At 37.2% G+C, this 22918-nt stretch overlaps 2 protein-coding genes across 6 annotated transcripts in view; one reads left to right on the forward strand and one right to left on the reverse strand.

Annotated features, from left to right (window-relative positions):
- LOC127443849 (uncharacterized) overlaps positions 1 to 4104 on the forward strand; it is a 79505-nt gene extending 75401 nt beyond the window's left edge. For 3 of the 4 annotated variants that reach the window (XM_051702808.1, XM_051702809.1, XM_051702811.1), the window contains one exon: positions 583 to 680. In XM_051702808.1, the coding sequence (XP_051558768.1) occupies positions 583 to 653 (71 nt within the window). In that variant the 3' untranslated portion in view covers positions 654 to 680. Of the gene's footprint in view, positions 1 to 582; positions 681 to 3233 lie in introns of those variants that run through there. The other variant, XM_051702810.1, reaches the window with a different exon arrangement.
- The window catches only part of LOC127443840 (sodium/potassium-transporting ATPase subunit alpha-1-like), a 68031-nt gene extending 51986 nt beyond the window's left edge, over positions 1 to 16045 (reverse strand). The window contains exons 1-22 of one of the 2 annotated variants that reach the window (XM_051702790.1): positions 15944 to 16045; positions 15665 to 15778; positions 14914 to 14973; positions 14317 to 14520; positions 13895 to 14008; positions 13667 to 13801; positions 13470 to 13587; positions 13128 to 13396; positions 12641 to 12949; positions 12358 to 12492; positions 12074 to 12266; positions 11776 to 11951; positions 11200 to 11336; positions 10952 to 11102; positions 10674 to 10842; positions 10439 to 10593; positions 10232 to 10355; positions 8578 to 8723; positions 8324 to 8454; positions 8082 to 8183; positions 7269 to 7360; positions 3698 to 7076 (exon numbers count right to left, since the gene is read on the reverse strand). In XM_051702790.1, the coding sequence (XP_051558750.1) occupies positions 7048 to 7076; positions 7269 to 7360; positions 8082 to 8183; positions 8324 to 8454; positions 8578 to 8723; positions 10232 to 10355; positions 10439 to 10593; positions 10674 to 10842; positions 10952 to 11102; positions 11200 to 11336; positions 11776 to 11951; positions 12074 to 12266; positions 12358 to 12492; positions 12641 to 12949; positions 13128 to 13396; positions 13470 to 13587; positions 13667 to 13801; positions 13895 to 14008; positions 14317 to 14520; positions 14914 to 14973; positions 15665 to 15778; positions 15944 to 15955 (3075 nt within the window). In that variant the 5' untranslated portion in view covers positions 15956 to 16045 and the 3' untranslated portion in view covers positions 3698 to 7047. Of the gene's footprint in view, positions 1 to 3599; positions 7077 to 7268; positions 7361 to 8081; positions 8184 to 8323; positions 8455 to 8577; positions 8724 to 10231; positions 10356 to 10438; positions 10594 to 10673; positions 10843 to 10951; positions 11103 to 11199; positions 11337 to 11775; positions 11952 to 12073; positions 12267 to 12357; positions 12493 to 12640; positions 12950 to 13127; positions 13397 to 13469; positions 13588 to 13666; positions 13802 to 13894; positions 14009 to 14316; positions 14521 to 14913; positions 14974 to 15664; positions 15779 to 15943 lie in introns of both variants that reach the window. The other variant, XM_051702789.1, reaches the window with a different exon arrangement.
- Positions 16046 to 22918: the final 6873 nt, after the last annotated feature.

The raw sequence follows: 22918 nt of genomic DNA on the forward strand, positions 1-22918 counted from the left end.
TCACTTGTTGTCTGCTTGCACTAATGTTATAAATGTTGCACTGGCACGATCGGGAAGTGATAGTTCTAGCAACTGACTCGAATCTCTCTCACACTGGCCCAGAGCCATCGGACAGTCCTCATTGTCCTTATTCCTTACAGCCCAGAATGCACAAAATATGCAGTGTTATTGGTAATTGCATGGGTGCTACCAAAGCATGTGTTGGTGCCACATTTTCAACGGGTCCTTTGAGGGCACAAATAAATCCTGATGCGGCGCAGGCTACAATTGAGTTTGACACCTCAGTTATAAGCTATTCCTCCACCAATGCATGTTAATATGGGTCTGGCGTTGCAAACTCACAACACGTGTGCATAACAGCACCGCTGCTGAGAAAAATCCTAGGGGAAACACTGAACACATTATGATGGATAAAGACACTGGAAAACTAGTTTTATTTTTATATAAGCAATGAGATGTTTATCGTTCTTCACTCTGCTGGTTGAAATGTTTCTTTAGATAACAACTTGATTTTTAATGACACTTGCTGTTAGTTATTTCATGTTCTTGACTCCTGTTTATGTAATGGTTGTGTTTTCATAGTTAATGAGCCGCTGGATGGTACTGTGACTGTATATGCAACCCCAAATGAGGTGAAAAATCAGGATTCATAGTTGGGAATGGATGTCTAGCTTGATAAGGTCTGATGCTTCTCTTTTTCTTAATCATTCTTGATCTCTTAATGTAAAGTTCATATCATTGCCCTTAATATCAATACCATTTTATCAATGGAGATCAGTTTGCATATGTCAGCATATGTTTGTACGCATTGTTGCTGTGGTTTGGTTTGCCTAATAGACAAAGTCCTCTTGTTGTTTATTTTACATTCTAGAAAATAACAGCGCTACATCTGATAAACAACAAGCTTCTGCATTATGGCGGGGAAACCTTTATCTGAACCGTATCTGCCAAATCTGAAGAATCATTTGTCTGGAGAAACGTCTTCAACACGAACAGTCTTTGATTTTGTTTTTTCTAGAATTAACAATTCAATAGAAAGGACCATATGTAAACTTTTCAATATTATTTACATTTTTTTATAAATCGCCCATGAGTTTGAACATTGAGTTTGCTTGATCTTGATGTGTTTTTCAAATCTGATTTTAGGACCGATCATCCACAATGTTATTTGCAAGTTAGGGCTGCTCGATTATGGCAAAAATCATAATCATGATTATTTTGGTCAATATTGAGATCATGATTATTTAACACGATTACTCACTGACTTTGGAAACATCATGCATTTATTGAACTTAAAACAAATCTTTTTAACAGTGGATTTCCTTGAACTTTAAATATAATTCAACTGAAAAACAAAAAATTTAATGTAAGAAACATTTGATAAAGTAAATAACATATCATATATATATATATATATATATATATATATATATATATATATATATATATATATATATATATATATATATATATACACTTCTAAATAAATATAAAAATAATAAATAAAAATAAGATAAAAATTTAGATCAAAATAAATATGTTGTAGTGCACTTTAGGGCTGGGCAATATGTGAAAAATATTTTATAAATTATATCATCAACCTCCCTGCCAAGGGTCGGTGTTATTTTTTTTTTTTTTATTGATTTTGCTTTAAAAATTAAATTAATTTATTGAAACACATAAACAAAAGACATTTCTAAATTAAATTTGCTATTTGCTATATAGGTTATTCTTGCAAACAGTTTTCAGACAAATGAAACAGAGAAAAAAGAGTGAAAACTCTTTACATGCACTTGTTTCACATGACAGGCTGGCGCTGCACGCCTCTGAACAAACAGCGAATCAGACACAAGCACTGACGGCTTTTCTTTTGTCTGTTCTTAAAAAGATAATAAAGTGTGTTTCTTCAAGCTCATGTCTTTGTGACTAACAGCATTTCTTGTCATGTGTCCGAGATGTCTTACAGGTCGCCCGCCTGTTGCGGGTAGATGAACAAAATTACCTCGCATGAAATAAATTTGGACGAGGAGCTTGTGAACTGGATTCAGCCTCATCGTATTTGGCGGGTGGCGGGTGCTAGTTTCACACCCTGGCCACTGTTTAATATATTTTCTGACTTCCCAGATCCATGATTTTGCCATTTCCCAATATTGTTGATCATCGTTGATCAATTGTTATGCAGTCGGCATCGGGTTCTTCGTAAGAGTCTTATCGCCCAGCCCTAGTGCACTTCCACAACCAACTGAAAACTACTAAACATTTATTCAATATATAAAAATGACAAAAGGTTCTCTTTCTGTCATCTTGGCTCGAGCTGAACTAAACATGTCACAGCTTGGCGGGGAGTGAGTTTGGGCTTTTAGGGAGTGGTGAAAGCGCACCGCTGTAAAGGAAAGGGGTGCACTGTTTTTATAACACAAGACAAAAAGAGAAACGGAATGCGGCACAATAATTGTTTTATCTCGATTATTTTGTTTTCATAATCGTTGGAAGCCAAAATCGTAATTGAAATTAAATTTGATTAATCGCCCGGCCCTATTGCAAGTCATCAGTTGGATCTGTGTGTTTTGGCAGTTCAGACATTTTCCAGCATTGGTGTTTGATTTTTGGATCCTGAAAATTTGTCCTGTTCATTTTGCTACATCTTGCAGCTTGACATCAAACATGTGTTCTTCAAGCTTCAAAAGAACACAAAAGTATAATTCAGAAGTCTAATAAATTATTCCATGAGACTCGTGATTGTTATGAAAGTATACGATAAGATTTGATGAGAAAAACTGAAATCTAATGTATTATTTAGTGAAAATGTTCACTGACCGTTGATCTCCTGTGTGTGTTCATGATAGGGCACGAGCTAGGGCGTTAATGACAGTTCTTTTTTCACTCAGTTTTTGTTTTGGTCCACTTAAAATGGTCTAAATTTGATTCCTTTATAGTGTGAAAACGCCCTTAATCAGGAAATGTCATCCTAGGTTAGTTGTAGCTTCTGCAATTGTACAATTGCTGTGGAAATTCAAATGTATCTGCGCTTTAAAATCTAAATTTAATCCCAGTATTCTTCAACGTTTTTGAATACTCAGTAGTAGTATGTGTGTACTGCATAAAATACTTCATACTTGAGTGTATGAAAAGAGGAAGTCCTGTATATACATTCTTTTTTTATACTCCTATTTATTCTTCCTTCCTTTTAATGACACACTGTGCTGTTTTTGTTTTTTTCTTCTTCTTTTAAGAACACTGAAAACACTGAAAACATGATTCATGGCCTCCGCTGCTTTGAGCCAGTGGGTAACTCCCAGTGTTGCATTGCTGCATGACTTGGACTTTCCCCTTGGTGTTTGGGTGGAGTTTTGAACTCAAGACTCACTCAAACAGATTTTTGTATTTTTTTTCTAGATGTGAGAATTGTTTTGGAAGTATATTTGTAATGTTTTGGAGTCACGTATTAACCTTTATTTCAAACCTTTGTCATTATTTTGTCTGCCACATCAAATATACTAATGTAAAGCTTAAAATGTTCTTCATTCACACTGTTCATTTTGTATTTTAATGTAAAACTTGTGTTTCATTTATCTGTTATCTGGTGATGTTAGAATGACCTAAAATGAACTTTCTTCGAAATTATCATTAGCTTTTTTTTTTTGCATTGAAAAGTGCTCCATTGAATGACCGAGAGGAGTTTGACAAACATGTAAACCTGAATAATTTAGCGGATGAGAGGTTGCAGAACCTCCCTCCTGTGGTCCGTGCATACATCGTTTATTTTAGTATATGACATTGAATGTATAAAAATGTAAAATGGCTTGCCTGAATGGTGTTAAATGTATGTTGCTGGTTTTTCTTTTAAGGAAGGAACCATAATGGAACACTTTTTTTTTTTTCTTAGATAAGGATAAATTAAGGAAGTTATTGGGTCATCACCTGCTCTGTTGTTACTCTGAAAATGAACCCTTGGTGGCTGCAACATTTGCTCTTAGATGTCTGGTAATGTGTTCTTAGTTAAAGGGAAAGCCGCAGACTTTGTGGTCTACAGTATCATACACAAGCCATCTGCTTTTTTATTAATTTATTCTCATAGTTTTTTTTTTTTTCATTTTTATTTATCTACGATGTTATTAAAATTCACGACAAAATAGAGTAATTGTAATGCAATAATGTAAGTTAGCATTCGTGAAATGCGTGTGTGCGCGCACGTGTGTTTACAGTCATTACAAATGGACTTTAGATTTGTTTTTAATTCGAGATAAAATGTTCTCCAACCACAATAAAAAAAAAAAAAAGTCATCTTGCAATGAAAATAAACTGCTATTTATTTTGTTACTTTTTTTTCTTCATAAATTGGATTGTATTTATGAAAAACCTCACAAAACAAGGCTGTATGATGTCAGTACCTTGATGTTTTGGCTTTATGAAATGTGTTTTACGTTTTCTCTGGCACTGCAAATTTGTTTCATGGAGTAATATTAGAGTAATACATATTCTTTGTCAAATATGTAATTTAGATTTATGCCACCCCCTTTGTTGAGTCTGTGTATGTATGAATGAACGTTACATTTATATATGTGCTTTTCTGACACTACACTCAAAGCGCTTTACACAGTGAACGGGACTCTCCTCAACCTCCACCAGTGTGCAGCATCCACCTGGAAGCCACTAAGTTCAAAGTTCAATGCAAATTTGAATTGGTTAACATTAGACAAAAGTATCACATGCATGTTTGAATATTCCAGTGTATGAACGCGTGTGTTTACTCTCTTCTGTCCTATACATATTTACTATTAAGTGTATTCCATACAGCTCAATATATGATATGAACATAAATTGTCACTTTTTTTCTATAAACTATTATCATGAATTAATTCTACAATTACTTTTTTAATAATTTAGAACTTTTAACTATAGGTAATAAATACCTACAGTGTATATATATATACACAGTACTGTGCAAAACTCACATAAGATGTTTCACAAAAGCATTTGTCTTAAGATGGTTATTTATATCTTCAGCTTTAGTGTGTCAATAGGAAATATAAATGTTAGACTCCCAAACATTACTTTTGCAAATAGAAAACATTAGAATAGAAGAACAGGGAGCCCTGCAACAGATGTCATGACCCCCACAAAGCCCCCCACTGAACATCATGTCAGTCTGAGATTACATAAAGAGACAGAAGCAATTGAGACAGCCTAAATAGATAGAAGAACTGTGGCGAATTCTCCAGTAAGTTTGGAACATCCTATCTGCCAACAACCAAGAAAAACTGTGTCCAGGTGTCCCTAGGAGAATTGGTGCTGTTTTAAAGGTAAAGGTGGTCACATCAAATATTGATTTAGCTTTTTTTATGTTTACTGGACTTTGTATGACATTAAGTGATAAATTAAAACTATTTATGCCATTATTTTTGAAGATATCCTCACTATGCAACATTTTTCACAAGTGCCTAAAACTTTTGCACAGTACTATATACATATATACACTGGCGGCCAAAAGTTTGGAATAATGTACAGATTTTGCTGTTTCAGAAGGAAATTGGTACTTTAATTCACCAAACTGGCATTCAATTGATCACAAAGTATAGTCAGGACATTACTGATGTAAAAAACAGCACCATCACTATTTGAAAAAAGTCATTTTTGATCAAATCTTGACAGCAGCCATCACTCCAACACCTTATCCTTGAGTAATCATGATAAATTGATCATTTGTTACTAGAAAATCACTTGTCATTATATCAAACACAGCTGAAAGATATTTGTTCGTTAAATGAATCTTAACATTGTCTTTGTGTTTGTTTTTGAGTTGCCACAGTATGCAATAGACTGGCATGTCTTAAGGTCAATATTAGGTCAAAAATGGCAAAAAAGAAACAGCTTTCTCTAGAAACTCATCAGTCAATCATTGTTTTGAGGAATGAAGGCTATACAATGCTTGAAATTGCCAAAAAAACTGAAGATTTCATTCAAAGGTGTACACTACAGTCTTCAAAGACAAAGGACAACTGGCTCTAACAAGGACAGAAAGAGATGTGGAAGACCAGATGTACAAATAAACAAGAGGATAAGTACATCAGAGTCTCTAGTTTGAGAAATAGACGCCTCACATGTCCTCAGCCGACAGCTTCAGTGAATTCTACCTACTCAACACCAGTTTCATGTACAACAGTAAAGAGAAGACTCAGGGGTGCAGGCCTTATGGGAAGAATTGCAAAGAAAAAGCCACTTTTGAAACAGAAAAACAAAAAGAAAAGGTTAGAGTGGGCAAAGAAACACAGACATTGGACAACAGATAATTGGAAAAGCGTGTTATGGATCTTAACCCCATTGAGCTTTTGTGGGATCAGCTAGACTGTAAGGTGCGTGAGAAGTGCCCGACAAGACAGCCACATCTATGGCAAGTGCTACAGGAAGTGTGGGGTGAAATGTCATCTGAGTATCTGGATAAACTGACTGCTAGAATAACAAGGATCTGCAAAGCTGTCATTGCTGCACATGGAGGATTTTTTTTATGAGAACTCTTTGAAGTAGTTTAAGAAGTTCTGAACATTTATTTCAAATTGTAATAGTAATCTTTCACATTATTAATGTCCTGACTATACATTGTGATCAGCTGAATACCAATTTCCTTCCATAAGTGCAAAATCTGTACATTATTCCAAACTTTTGGCCGCCAGGATATATATATATATATATATATATATATATATATATATATATATATATATATATATATATATATATGTAATTTTCAAGCAACTCATATCAACAGTACATAATGCCAATAAGTATTAACTCTGTGGAAAATGTCATGCTTTTTTGCTTATATAAATACATACAGCTACATTTAGGTTATACTTTTGTGCAAGTCAGCTGGATAACTATTTTTTATCTAGCCTACATCTTTTTAACTTGTAAAATAAATAAATAATGGAAACACACAAAAAACTATTTCAGCTCCATGGAATTTGATATTTATTGGCTGACAATGACCAGATTCTGTATCATTTGGAAAATATCTCCTTTCATAAGTTTGCCACAGGTCTTCTTGTTTCAGTAGTATGTTTCTAGTTCCACCCAGCCTGAAACAAAATAGCATGAATATTAGAGACATTTTATTATGAATCACTCAAAGGAATGAAACTAATAAAACAACTGCCTTTGATTGCTATGAAGTAATTTATCCATTTCATTTAAAATCCAAATGTCTTCATGACAAATATATGCATAAAATAACATACAGATATATAATGAAAGTTTATATAGTAGCCTACCTCCTGGATTTCGCCTAAGGATGTATTTTCTAATTTCATCATAGATGAAGATGAGCAGTGAGTATGGGAAGGCACAGAACCACCACAATGGTCTAAATGAGAGAACAGGATTCATTAAAAAAATACTGCCAAACAGGCCAATCTAAATGGCCACATACACACTACAAAGTTTCTGGAGTGACAGCCGCATTTACATTTTCATTTCATGTGTGTACGGTATACAGGAGTTACTCCCACAATTGCGATGATTGAAAAGTGTTAAACATAGCGACGCTGCAACATCTCACACCTATGATCAAGAAATGTGAATGCCACCAGATTAACCCGTTTTGTGTTCAGTATTTTAGAGCAAAGAGATTATACCCCAGAGATGTATTATCAATGCTTTATAAGCTACCATCGACAGATTCGCCATCTTTTGTTTATGTGCATCTAAGCGGCTGTAGTTAAAGAGTGCACGCTCTATCTGGACTGTAATCTGAGACCGCAGGGCTGATGGAAAAACTACAGTGGAATTTATGAAAATGCAGTTGTCGCTACCTGAATATTTCAGGAGCTAATTTGGTTGTAAATTGCGGCTGTCACTCCCTTAACCCTTCCTTGGCCTGGTTGAACTTTCAGACTCATTTAGAACCATTTTAAAAACAGGTCGAAATGACCCGCAAGACCAAGGAAGGGTTAAATTATTGAACTGTGTGTGTACAGAACAGGATTAAGCAAAGGTGGACTAACAACTGTATTTAGCAGCAGTGTGTACGTGGCCTATGAAGAACCCCATGCTTGTGCTCAAAAAGACTAGATATGTCCACCTACTTCATAGGATACATTCTGACAGCAACATCCATGCCTGGGCAGTAGGACAGGAAAGCTGCCAGAGCAGTTTCCACAAACAGACCAAAGGTAAGGACTCGGTTTCTATGGGGGAAATAAAAATACAAATGATGATGAATATAGTTATCCACATGGTGTGGTTTTAAACCTGAAATGAGCTGGAACTGAACAAACAATCTATTTTTTATAATTATCAGGCCAAATATGCCTTTTTGTTTACATACTTCATTCCCTGCTGTACGATGGAGAGCCGTCTGGTCTTACAGATCAGCAGGTCAGTCCACTGCACAATCACAATACTGGTAAAAAATGCTGTGTGGCATGTGTACTCCACAATCTTTCTTCGCTCATAGGTCTAGAGCAGACAAGTAAAACACAGAAGCAATATTTACAAGTTTAATATTTCATTATATGTTTTGCATTAAAAAGTTTTTGGTTTTTAAGATTTGTCAGGTATGTTCACAGCTTTGATACCTACCCATTGCTGGCCATAGCTATCTTCCAGGTCATTGAGATACCTATCTTCCCAACCCATACGAATTCCTACCAGATCCCTGGGCAAGAATCCATTCTCAGCAAGAATTACAAAGTAGGTAAAGAACCCTCCAACTGCTTGCATCATACCTAAAAATAATATGAAAATAAAGTGTGAAAATGGAAGCCTAAGCGATAGTTCTATCAGGAAGACTTGTAGTAAGCATCAAGTCATTCATTAAATTTAGACACCTCACCCAATCATAATCCAGCCTATGCTTTATAAGATCTGCCATTGTTGTTTTCACCCACAACACCCCATCACCCACCAGTTTGGGTCTTGTCTGGCCGAAAGGGGTAAGTTCCTCTCCCCTGCCGTCATCGTCGTTTTGCAGGATCTGACAGTTCGAGCGAGAATCTGAGTGCAGAACCCGAGGAAGGGACTTGCACCAAGAAAACTATTCTCTCACTGTATGAAGTTTTTTAACGAAAGTCGGGGAGAAGCTTGCTCATCTAATCTGCCAATCAACCTGCAGGCTGCAGAGTATTTAAACCGCAGATTACCTCACTCTAATGACAGTCTTTCCGTCCTGATGACAGCATCCCTCCCCGTATCCATCCTCAATCTTCTAAATTCATGCCCTATAGCTTCCTTCATACAGTAAATTAGGACCTTTCTCACTTACAGTCCTGTACTTTTCCTTGAGTAACTTTCTAGATGAGAACTTTTATGAGGAATGGAAACCGAACACTACATACATTACTGTACTGAAATACTAACTCATTGACTTAAAAAATATGTCTTGATGCAAGTTACCACACAGTAACAGGCACGCAATACTTCCCTAATGTAAACTAGATTTCATGATGGTTTAGTGTACAATAGAGTTCAATTACCCATTCTCAATAAACATGTGTTTAGTTATATTCATCATTCAAGGGAAAATTCAATGTAGTAATCCAGAAACCACTTTATTTTCTGTATAGTCACACAGTACAAACAGTACAGATGCGATTGAAATCCTAAGCGTGTCTCCCGATGAAGTTACAGACACACACACACACACACACACACACACACACACACACACACACACACACACACATTCATGTGAAACCAGTGATCCTCTTTGTATACTTTGTTGATTTTATTTGATTTCTGTTAAGGGAATTGTAATATTAGCGCAATCCACTGAGTAGCATGCTAGAAGCTAGTTGTTTACAAATGGTGGCTGTGGACTCCTCACCTTTCTCAATGCTTTGTGTGTCATAGGTTTTTGACCAATCACAGGCTGCAGCACCTCCCACAGTCTTCAACAGTCCCTGTATGCCACCAAAGTACCTACTCCAGAGTAGGAGCTAAAAATCCCCCAAATACGGCTCAGAGGAACTATAGTTCCTCAGATGTGCAAGCGTCGAAAAGTACTAGTCTTTGGGGAAAGTACCTAAAACGGGCTTTTGTACTTCCAGTGGAAGGGCCTATTAAGTAGCCACTTTAGAGCTCGAATCGAGCCTCTTCTTTGACCCCCCTCCTTTGAAGACAGCAAGCCACATACGGGCAGGCGAACTCGTGAAATTTGCATGAATTATATTCTTTCTGGCAGAACTAACTGCAATAAACATAAAGAGTGCTATGTACAGAAAGAGCATGCTCTTACCGATTTGACCATAGCTCATACTGATTAGCCTCTCATTCACCAGGTGGTCTGTTTTAGCATCTCTTGGTTGTCTCTTCATGATGTCACTTTCAGCAGTTTCATAGGCCAATGAGATAGCAGGAACCTATGGCAACAATAAAAACATTTTTATGTAGTGATTTTACTCTTCTCTAAATTTCTATAACTAAAATGTGTTCTTTTCCCTACCATGTCAGTGCCGAGATCAATACAGAGAATGGTGACGGTGCCCAAGGGTAGAGGAATACCCACAAGGACAAACATGAGGAAGGGTGACATCTCAGGAATCTTACTAGTCAGAGTGTAGGCAATGGACTTCTTCAAGTTGTCAAAGATCAAACGGCCTGAAGTAGAAAACACATTTTTGAAAATCAATTTTCCATCTAACATACATAATTATTAATTAAATCCTAGCATTCCACACCTTCTTCTACTCCGGTGACAATTGAAGCAAAGTTGTCATCCAGCAAGATCATGTCAGCAGCCTGTTTGGATACATCAGATCCAGCAATACCCATAGCCACACCAATGTCAGCCTTCTTCAGAGCAGGAGAATCATTGACACCATCACCTGTTACAGCTACAATGGCACCCTGATAAGAGAACAAATATGCATAAAAAAATGTACACCAACTTCTGGTTAAAATCCCTTAGTATCAGTGGGATCAAAGACACCATTTGACAATCAGTGTCTGGCGATACCTGTCGCTGGCAGCCTTCTACAATGATCAGCTTTTGTTGTGGAGAAGTTCTGGCAAACACAATTTCTGTATGGTGTTGGAGGATCTCATCCAAATTTTCTGCGCTCATATTCTTCAGTTCTCCACCATGGACCACACAGGCCTTAGCATCTCTAGAGGCACACTTTGAATAATCAGACATCCAGAGCAAACTCTACTTTTGTTACTATACTGTAGCTTTGTTGTAAATGGCTGAAGTGACAAGATTACCTTGGATTCACCTCCCCAACAGGGATTTTCAGCCGAGCTGCAATATCATCCACGGTCTCGTTGCCTTCAGAGATAATGCCAACACCCCTTGCAATAGCCTTGGCTGTAATTGGGTGGTCACCAGTAACCATGATAACCTGTCACAGAAGATTCATTCATTTAAGTCAGGTACAACATGCAAGCAGTGGATCCAGACTCTTTGCAATAGCCTTAGCTCAATTGAATGGTCACAAATAAACATGTTAACCTATTATAGAAGATGTACACTCTCTGAGAATTGTATTAAGAACACTATGTTCCTAATAAAGTGACTGACGTGATCTGCTGTTGTAGCACATCTGCCTAAAGGTTCATCATGTTGTGCATTCTGAGATGCTATTCTGTTCACTACAATTGTACAGAGTGGTTCGAACCAGTCTGGCCATTCTCAGTTGACCTCTCTCATCAACAAGGTGTTTCCTTCCACAGAACTGAATAAGTAGGTGTACAGGTATTCCTAATAAAGTGCTCAGTGAGTGTAGACTTGTGAGTTGATTAATTAAATGTATTATGGACATCTTGAATTAAGGTCAACACCTTGATTCCAGCACTCCGGCACTTGGCCACAGCATCTGGTACAGCAGCCCGAGGAGGGTCAATCATGGACATAAGGCCAATGAAACACAAGTTCTCAGTGGGGAAGTTCACTTCTTCAGAATCAAATGCGAAACCTTCAGGAAACTGGTCATCAGGGAGGGAAAAGTGGCAGAAACCTGTGAGAGAGAACATAGAATTACTAATGCCTCTTGATTTAATATAACTTTCTTTGTGTTTGTATTCTTCTGCAGAGTTTTTGCAGCAATGCGATGAGATGAATTTCAAAAGTAGGCTTTACCCAACACTCTTTCTCCAAGACCTCCGAGTTCTACATAAGCATTTTGAAAAGAATCTTTCATTTCATCATCTAAAGCCTGTTCTTTTCCTTCAATCAAAATGGAGGAGCATCTATCCAAGATTCTCTCAGGGGCGCCCTTCATCACTAGCAGGTGCTTAGACTCTGAGGAATTGGGATTCTTGTGGACGGAGAGCTAGAAAAAGGCAGATTAAGTGTTGTTAGGTTGACCAGTCAAATCTGTACCATCTCATCCTCAATGAGAACCTCATCATGAAAAAAATTACCTGGTATTTGTTGGTGGAGTTGAAAGGGATTTCAGCAACCTTTGTGTACTTCTCTCTCATTTCACTGACTGAACCACAGCAAAGCTCAATACACTTTAACAGAGCAGACTCTGAAGCATCACCTGCTGTTTGTCTCTGCACATCACAATATATTGGGAAAAATGTTTCACTTACAAGAACACTAATATGAGTGCATATTTGCTGCTGGAACTCTAAAAGTTGCAAACCTGTAGTGATCCTCAATGTAACTAATATTGTTTAGATATTAATCTAGCTAGCACACCTGAAGAACTGGTAGATGACTCTGTTCAGATTGGAAGACAGCACGGTTGCACAGGCCAGCGACACGCGCAAGGGCGGCCCATGTAGCTGAGCTCCTGTCAAAGGCAGTTCCACTCTGGTTCTCTGTAGTGTCAGCTACATGAATGTGGTTGTCAAACCACATATGAGCCACGGTCATTCGGTTCTGGGTCAAAGTTCCAGTCTTGTCAGAGCAAATGGTGGTGGTTGAGCCAAGAGTCTCAACAGCTTCAAGATTCTTCACCAGGCAGTTCTTCTTTGCCATACGTTTGGCAGTCAGAGTCAGACACACCTACATGAGTAGACAAAAGCTAAAGAATCATTTTTAGCACAGGCATACTAGAAATTGTAGGATTTGGAAAAGTCTAAGGATTGAAAACAGAAATAAATGAATGTACTGTAGATCCGGTAGATTAAACAATAAGAAGCCTTATTAAACAATGTGTAACAATAATAGCATTTTGACTTACAGTTACAGTTGCAGGGAGACCCTCAGGTACATTAGCAACAATGATTCCAATAAGGAAAATGACACCTTCCAACCAAGTGTAGCCAAGAATCACAGAAAGGATTAAGAAGGTCACACCCAGGAAGACCGCTACACCAGTGATGATGTGGATGAAGTGCTCAATCTCTTTAGCAATTGGTGTTTGTCCACCTTCCAGACTGGAGGCAAGGGTGGCTATACGACCCATGACGGTACGGTCACCAGTATTAATGACAACACCTCTGGCAGTACCTATGAAATAATGCCATGTTTAATTCAGTTCAGGCCATTTAGTCATTAATTTAATTTAATCTAAATTGTGTACCTTCAACACAGTTCGTAGAGAAAAATGCAATGTTTCTTGTCTCCAAGGGGTTTTCACTGGAGAAGTCTGGAGTCCGAGACTGGGGCTCAGATTCACCAGTGAGGGAAGAGTTGTCCACCTGGAAAGCAAGGTAGGCAGTTTCATGAAATGTGCACAGGTTGCATATTATCTTTGCAATGAAATGCTTCGGGTTTTACCTTGCACCCTTGTGCAGAGACAATACGAAGATCAGCTGGAATTCTGTCTCCGCCTTTGACCTCCACAAGATCACCTACAACTACCTCCTCAGCATTGATGACCTTTTTCTCACCATCACGAACAACCAGGGCTTGCTATATGACCAGGATACATTAGAATGAAAATTCTTTGTTTATTGGTAAAGCTACTTTTTAAGTATGGAATGAATTTACGTTTCTATACTGTACCTGGGGAACAAGGTTCTTAAAAGATTCCATGATCCTAGAGCTCTTGGCCTCTTGATAGTATGAGAAGCATCCATTGACTGTGACCACAAAAGCAAGCACAAGTCCCAGATACAGCTGCAAAAATATTGTAAGTAGTCATTTAGCAGATTATTTTATTTAAGTGAGTTACAGTACTACATTATACAGTAATTAGAATAATTCCCTTGGAGAAACTTGGCATTAAGTGCCTTGCACAATGGTCATAGCTCACAGATTGTCCCTTAGAGATTTCAAACCTACAACCTGCTGGTTATCAGCCTAGATCTTTAGCATCTAGACCACATCTTTCAAAGAAAATTATATTATAATATAAATGATCCTACAAAGTTTGTTGGTATATTAACTATTTATTCCAATGTTAAAATGCACATTTTCTCTCATACATTGTCATTTGCTGGTTCGTCTTCAGAGGCAGCCTGGATTGAATATGCAAAGAAGCAAAGAAATGCACCAATCCATAGTAGAGTTTGGAATCCACCAAAGAGCTGTTTGCAGAACTTGACCCATTCTGGTGTAGTAACAGGTGGAGTCAGAGCATTTGGTCCATCACGAGCTAAGATTTCCCTTGCTTGGAAAGCAGACAAGCCCTGGATATTAAAATAAATGAAGTAATTAAAGGTATACACAAAACAGAGCTGCACAAGAATAAAAATATTACATGCATAATAATGTATGCATAGGTAGGCTTCAGATTCATAGTTTTTGTCTGTATTAGAAATTAGAAGGTTATCACAAAAAAAAAAAAAAAAAAAAAAAAATTACATTTAAAAGCAATACCTTGAAAACAAGGTAATAACATAATATAATTTCACTGTTTTGAAAGAAAAGGAGATGAAAGTCTTTCTTTTGAACTATAGGGTAAGTACTCCTCCAATGTAATCATTTGTTTCACATAATTAAAATTGAAATACATCTGAAACATCACAGAATAATTGATCTTTTTTTTTTTCTTCCAAAAGTGTCATTAAACCTCTGCTCACCCTGGTCAGGTCAGTGCCGTATTTGCGGTGAAGCTCATCCAAGGTCAGCTTGTGGTCTTCCTGTTGAAAAGCAAAGAGGCTTGAATACTCAATTCCCATTTTTTCAGCAAACAATCCAGGGAACAAACAAACAGTGATGTAGGCATAATGTGCACAAGAATTAAAGCACATAATGTATAAAATTAGATAGGTATAGTGTATAATTCTAATCCGTAAGAGAGGTATGCATGTACAATACTGTAGTTTTGTTTTGCTATGAAAGCATACGTTTTTGCAGCTAATTTCCAGGAATTGGATGATTAAATTTTTCTACATTGAAATCATTTAAATTACTTGAAATGCTGCTTCAGCTCATTCTTTTCAGACAATTCCATAAAAAAAAGTCTAGACCATCTGTCACCTTTTTCACCTCTCTCTGAATATCATATGCCCTTGTGACATTTTAATGTGATTTACGTATATATTAATTGGTCATTAATTTACAATAAGGTTGTATTCATTAACATAAGTTAGAGCAATAAATAAAATCAGTTAACAATGAGCAATACTTTTACAGCATTTTTTAATCCTGGTTAATGTTACATTTATTTGAATAGGTTAACATTAGTTAGTTGATAAATTAACATTAACCAAGATTATAAAATCATCTTAAAAAGCTCGTTTTATTGTTATTTCATGATACCTAAAAAATTAACTAATGTTTACAAATAAAGTAAGTAATTGACAGTATATATGTATTTGAATGACATACCAGTTCCACTTCTTTCTTCAGCTCCTCCATGTCCTTCTGCTTCTTTTTCCCTTTTTTGGGCTTTTTGACGCCATCTTCTGAAGTTGCTGCCAATTTGTACTTATCAATCCCCGTCTATCAAACATAAAACAATATGTAACATATACTGTAAAACCAGCGTCTGTTCCCATCAGTGCAGAGCTAAAAACAAAAATCTATAATGGAATATCTACAGAGAGAGATTTTAAGCCACTTTTAAGGTTAGTGATGAAACCAGTAGACAAACCAAAGTATACTTACCCCAAGCCCCATTTTCCTTATTTTTGTGAAGAAGTCCCGTTAGTCCCCCTGTAAGCCTCTGGGAGACGAGTCCCTGTGAGTCCAAGACAGGTTCAGAAATTTATACCCTGCCATCTCACCAGTTTAATGGGAAGGTATTCTGGGAAATAAGGGAGGAGTTTTCAGGTGTCATTTAGTTTTAACATTTATTTAACCTTCATCCATACAGGTAAGTCATTTCTGTGACACCCAGGTGAAGGACTGGTCTATTAACTATTCTCTTATCAATAGATCTGTGGCTTGTTAATAATAATTCATGAACATTCTTTTGAAGTTAATTCAAGCCTAAGTATTTCTTTTTGTATAAAACATTTCTATGTTTATATTTATGCACTTTTTTATTACTTTTGGCCATTTCTTCATTCTTCCATGGTAAGTGATTGGCGACTGTATAATTTTGTTATGTGGCATCCAGCACCAAGTGATACATCTGATTAATCAAATAGCATCTTTACATGAAATCAAACATTATACTGTAAGTTAGAAATCTGAATGTGAATTTCATGTCTGTTGTCAGTCAACAGAGCACAATGGGCCCCATGTCCTTCACAGTGCCTCAAAAGTTTAATCCACACACTTACAATGCAGTATACCCCTATCAGCATACCACAGCTGGGGGTGCCGGAACAGCTTGAACATTTCTTTGTTGAGTTTGCATCCATTTGTAAGGCCCCTATAGCCTTTTTATGTGTTTGTCAAATACACAAATAATGAAGATAGTAAAAAGCACAAAGTGGAACATGGCTGGGTTATGTGGAGAAATCCTAAGTTTATGACGGTGAAACTGATGGTGATCAAGATTGCAAAAGCTTAATGCATAAACTTATCACAGTTACTGCTGGTTGATTTTGCCATTTGTACTGTTTAAAATTGCCAGGGTATGCAATATATACAGTGTATGTGTGTGTATATATATATATATATATATATATATATATATATATATATATATATATATATATATATATAAATAATTTTAAATACCAATATAATCTGTTAGGGTGTTTAAGATTTATTGAACTTAATGCTATTTAGAATGCAATGTGTGGTTTATACAGTTTCCCCCAACATCCTTATGATGCCAAGAAATATAAAATGTGTCTATTTGCTATTTTATTTTTCCAAATGTAACTACATTCTTTTTTGCATGGGTATAAAATGCTTAAATCAATATTTCCACCTTTGTAGCATCCTAAAGGACATTAAGACAAAAACAGCTAAATTAACATCTATTTTGACAATCTGTATTTAAAGGAATTTTCATAATGTTGATTATTATTAAAAATAATTTCAACCCTCATTTATTAAGAACAATTAAAATCACTGTTACGAGGGGCCTGGGTAGCTCAGCGAGTAAAGACGCTGACTAATACCCCTGGAGTTCACGAGTTTGAATCCCAGGGCGTGCTGAGTGACTCCAGCCAGGTCTCCTAATCTATCAAATTGGCCCAGTTGCTAGGGAGAGTAGAGTCACATGGGGTAACCTCCTCGTGGTCGCTATAATGTGGTTCTCGCTCTCAGTGGGGTGCGTGGTATGTTGTGCGTGGATGCCATGGAGAATAACGTGAAGCCTCCACATGGAGGTAATGCGCTCAACAAGCCACATGATAAGAGGCACGGATTGACGGTCTCAGACCTGGAGGCAACTGAGATTTGTCCACCGCCATCCAGATTGAGGCGAATCACTTCGCCACCATGAGGACTTAGAGTGCATTGGGAATTGGGCATTCCAAATTGGGGAGAGGGAGAAAAAAATCACGGTTACAGCAAGGCACTTACAATGGAAGTGAATGCGGCCAATCCATAAACGCTAAAATACACAGTTTCGGAAATATAGCCACAAGATATACAGGTTAACATCAGGTGAGGTCAGTGATTTGAAGATGAGGTGAAACAGAACCTATCTGTGTCAGTCACAATGCAACTTTCAACTTGGTAAACAGATATATTAGCTCTCAAATAAAAACACTCTTTGTTGAGGCTAATAACACTGTCTGTTCTTACCTGTACTCTAGTATTACCACCTGGGCTAAGCCTAAAGAGGTAGTATTTTACCTCCTTATAGACTAAGATTAGCAGTAAACCACCAGTTTGATATAAATGAAGGAACATCGCATTGTTGAAATATACAGTATATTATTATTATTAGCAGTAGTAGTAGCTTTTTGTTTTTTTTTCAACAACTTTAACAGGTACAAATTTTCTAAGGTCAAGTAGACAGTCATTCAGGAATAAGATACCCATTGCTTTTCTGAACAAAAGAGCCTTTCAGCCCACATGTCCTTTAAACTGCCTTAAGTTTAGTCCACACTTATGCCCCCAGCAGCAAAAGACAGCTGAGGGTACCGGAACCATCACTTTGTATCTGAATACAGCTTGAACTTTTTGATTCTGAGTACTACTACCAGGATCTAAGTTCAGGGTGTAACATAAATAAACCTTTTATAACAATAGGTATTCTCAAGGTTATTATTGATTCTCCTTACCAAATGCAAAAAATAAAACTGCTTAAGGGATTGAGTAAAATAACAAAACGGAAACTAACTTAACATAAAAAATGTTTAATAATTATAAAAGAAATGAAACACTGTAAGCGCTTTTCCACTATTGGGCCGAACAGTTCAAGGATGGTTAGTGACCATTCTAGTAGCATTTTCACTTGCACGGTTTCGTACGGTATTCGATTACAAACCGTTCCCCACCCGGATTTCTCACTGCGATTAGCTTACCATTCTGGTGGAATGCCGTGAGTTGGTCACTTGCTCTGTCAGTCCATTCTAATCAGGGCCGGTACTAGGATGCAATCTTTGGTGGGGCATTTGTATGTTTGTGGGGGGGGGCAATGTTGATAGTTTCTACGTTGGTCTGGGAAGCAGAGGGCCTCTTGATTGTTTTGCTTTCAGTCAGGATGGGTGCATCAGAAGGGGGGGGGGGGGGTGTTCACAGCAAATCTATTGGGGAAATTCCCCCCCAGTTCCCATGTTAGACCTGTCCATTATTCAAATCCTGATTTTGCAGCACCACAGTGGAAAAGAAACCTTAATCGTGCCAACAAGCCCAAATCGGTATGAAAAGTCACTGTCCTGCAACAAGAGCCAGGAATAGGAGGAACCCACCTCCTATTGCAACACCAAGTACACACTGATGAGCCAAAATATTATGACCACTCACTAGACTCATTTTCTAAGCGAATAACATTGATCGTCTCCTAACAAGGCCACATGTCAAGGTCTGGGTAGATTAGATGGTAAGCAAACAATCAGTTCTCATAGTCAGCATGTTGAATGCAGGAGAAATGGGCAAGAGTAAAGACCTGAGCGACTTTGACAAGGGCCTAATTGTTATGGCCAGACGTCTGGGTCAGAGCATCTCTGAAACGGCAAGGCTTGTGGGGTGCTCCCGATCAGCAGTGGTGAGTATCTACTGACAGTGGTCAGAGAAGGAACAAGTTACACCTCTTCATGGCAATGGTATTCCCTGATGGCAGTGGCCTCTTTCAACAGGATAATGCGCCCTGCCACAATGCACACATTGTTCGGGAATGGTTTGAAGAACATGATGAAGAGTTCAAGGTATTGCCTTGGCCTCCAAATTCCCCAGATCTCAATCCGACTGAGCATCTGTGGGATGTGCTGGACCAACAAGTCCAATCCACGGCAGCTCCACCTAGCAATTTACAGGACTTGAAGGATCTGCTGCTAATGTCTTGGTGCCAGACACCACAGGACACCTTCAGGGGTCATGTAGAGTCCATGCCTTGGTGGTCTGCGATGTTTTGGATCATCAGTGAACATGAGAACTGCAGTATTTACACTATGTACTAGTATAGAAGATGCATGGCTACACCAACCACAAATGAAAACAAAAGAGATCATAACAATGATAAAACAAAGGACATCAGTAAGTTTGATCTCAGCTTGAGTTATCCTTAGATTTTTAGTACCATGAAAGGTTGAACACTTTTTTTCAGAGCACGTCGTTGTAGTAACTCTGCATTCCATATTAACAGTAAACGCCAGCTCTGGGACAGGTTATGTTTAAGAGAACAGATCGCAAACTAGTGGGTGAGCTGTGAGCAAAGTGGCGTATCCATGATCTCCATCTTTGAATTGAAGGACTTTTTGCCGGGAATTTATTTTTAGAGATTGAAAAAAATCTCCTGGCTTTCCTTCACAATGATTATGATAGAATCTTGGTGAAGCAACATTAGGTAGGCTACCTCAATTGATATGTATTGTTTTGAGATTCTTTGGAAGTGTTATATGTGTTAAATGTTTTATTTATCCTCTTTTTTTTATTTTATATTTCTTTTAAATGGCCAAGGTGTACTGGCCATTGTTAGCCTTCTTTTCTAACTGAAGTTTTCTCTCAAGATCGACGAACAGTCAGTCATTTTGACAAACAAACAGTCTTTCTCTCAGACAGACAAGTAATCTTTCTTAAAACTTGTTCTTCAATTCATCACTTTCTCTTAGAAACCAACAACAAGGCAGAAACTTCACAGTTCTGACATCAAAGCTTGCTTTCTTTTTAGGAACTAAACTGTTTCTATAAGACCAGTCTTTTTACCTTTAACCTTGTAAGAATTTATTGATGCTTTTTAAATCTTTCCTGAAGACAAACACTTCTTTTGGGAATAAAGTAGCCATTGTTTGATTTCTAGGCCTATATTGTGTCACTTGATCCCCTCATTGGGGATTGAATAATTGCCACTAATTACATCCCTCCAATGCCTCTTCTCAGCCTCTTGTAGTGGCATTTATGAGGAACAAAAATAGACAAAATGAGTCAATTGTTGACATACAGTAAGACAATTGATGTATGAAATGAATGTGGATTGCATAATGGTCTCAGATAAGTTCACATGGAAATCTCTGGTTTTTCCTTGTAGACTTTTGTATCTTGACAAGTAATTTAATCTCTTTTGTGAGTTGTCTTTCCAACAGGTACTTTTCCTTTAACGCGGTCATATTTTTTTATCTGTTTAGGAGAGTTCTCATAGAATTTTAAGACAAAAATGGTGATGTTTTCCAGCCATTTAAATGTCTTTTAGCCATGCTGTATCAGCAAAACCAATGTTACCAATGTGTTGCCATCTTCCCCTTTTGTGAGGGTGTTGCCTGTTGTAGACCTCTAACTAAATCATTTCTAACTGCATCTGATAAGAAAGAGGCCCAGTGAACTGGATCAAGATGTGACGCTTGACTGATTTCTAAGGGACCTTAAAAATTAAGCATACATTTGTTGCAATCAGTATAATTTATTTAATATATTCAACATCATCAAATAACATTGTCTACATCATTGTCTTGCTTTGCTGCAAGCAGATCAGTGATATTCTTCAGGGCAGTTAAGAGAAAAGTTCACATGGGGAGAGAGTCATGATTTCAGGAAAGAAATGAAAATCCCCTCACCATTCAAGAAAAGACAGGAAGTGGAAGGAGACTAGAAGTACAGAGGCATAATGAATAACTAAATACATTTCTAAGAAATGTTATCAAGCAAGTCATATTTAATAGACAATCCTCTGATACGCTGTGATTCCCCCCAAAAAATCCCCATTTTGTTGTACCAAAATAATATGTAAAAGATGTGTTTATGGTTGCCAAAACAAGCTTTCTGCTTTGATGGATAACCTAACTTTCTAAACTATGATATAGGCATCTCATCTTAATTCAGATTAAAATGCAACATCACTGATCTACAGCATTGAGCCCATTAGTTTAAAGAAATCAGCTAAAAAAATAACACAAATGAACCAGAAGACATCAACTGTGACTTCTAGCTCTTTCCTGACTTCTGACTTGATTGGTCTGCCAGAAGATAAGTCATGTTTGCACAAAATAGATGAAAATGATAACTGGTCACATAATGTGACAACAATGTAGCATACTATTATTTAAAATGTTTATTGTTGCATACTGCATACTGTTGCACATAAATATGCATAGTATTTAATAGACTACATCTTACCTCTACATACGTCAGCACATATGTAACACATCATATGAAAGTGTTTTGATGCTATTCCAACACTCCTCTGATCACATCACTTATATGGATAAATGTTTTCCAACTGAATAGACTATATATGAAATGAAACAAATGACAATAAAATGCTAAATTATCTCCTTAGTTATCAAAATAATTTATGAATGTATACTGGCGGCCAAAAGTTTGGAATAATGTACAGATTTTGCTCTTATGGAAAGAAATTTGGTACTTTTATTCAGCAAAGTAGCATTCAACTGATCACAATGTATAGTCAGGATATTAATAACATGAAAAATTACTATTACAATTTGAAAAAAATGTTCAGAACTTCTTAAACTACTTCAAAGAGTTCTCATCAAAACATCCTCCATGTGCAGCAATGACAGCTTTGCAGATCCTTGTTATTCTAGCTGTCAGTTTATCCAGATACTCAGGTGACATTTCACCCCACGCTTCCTGTAGTACTTGCCATAGATGTGACTGTCTTGTCGGGCACTTCTCACGCACCTTACAGTCTAGCTGATCCCACAAAAGCTCAATGGGGTTAAGATCCATAACACTCTTTTCCAATTATCTGTTGTCCAATGTCTGTGTTTCTTTGCCCACTCTAACCTTTTCTTTTTGTTTTTCTGATTCAAAAGTGTCTTTTTCTTTGCAATTCTTCCCATAAGGCCTGCACCCCTGAGTCTTCTCTTTACTGTTGTACATGAAACTGGTGTTGAGCGGGTAGAATTCACTGAAGCTGTCAGCTGAGGACATGTGAGGCGTCTATTTCTCAAACTAGAGACTCTGATGTACTTATCCTCTTGTTTAGTTGTACATCTGGTCTTCCACGTCTCTTTCTGTCCTTGTTAGAGCCAGTTGTGCTTTGTCTTTGAAGACTGTAGTGTACACCTTTGTATGAAATCTTCAGTTTTGTGGCAATTTCAAGCATTGTGTAGC

The sequence above is a fragment of the Myxocyprinus asiaticus genome, chromosome 7 (assembly GCF_019703515.2).
Source record: "Myxocyprinus asiaticus isolate MX2 ecotype Aquarium Trade chromosome 7, UBuf_Myxa_2, whole genome shotgun sequence".
Classification (NCBI taxonomy): Eukaryota; Metazoa; Chordata; class Actinopteri; order Cypriniformes; family Catostomidae; genus Myxocyprinus; species Myxocyprinus asiaticus.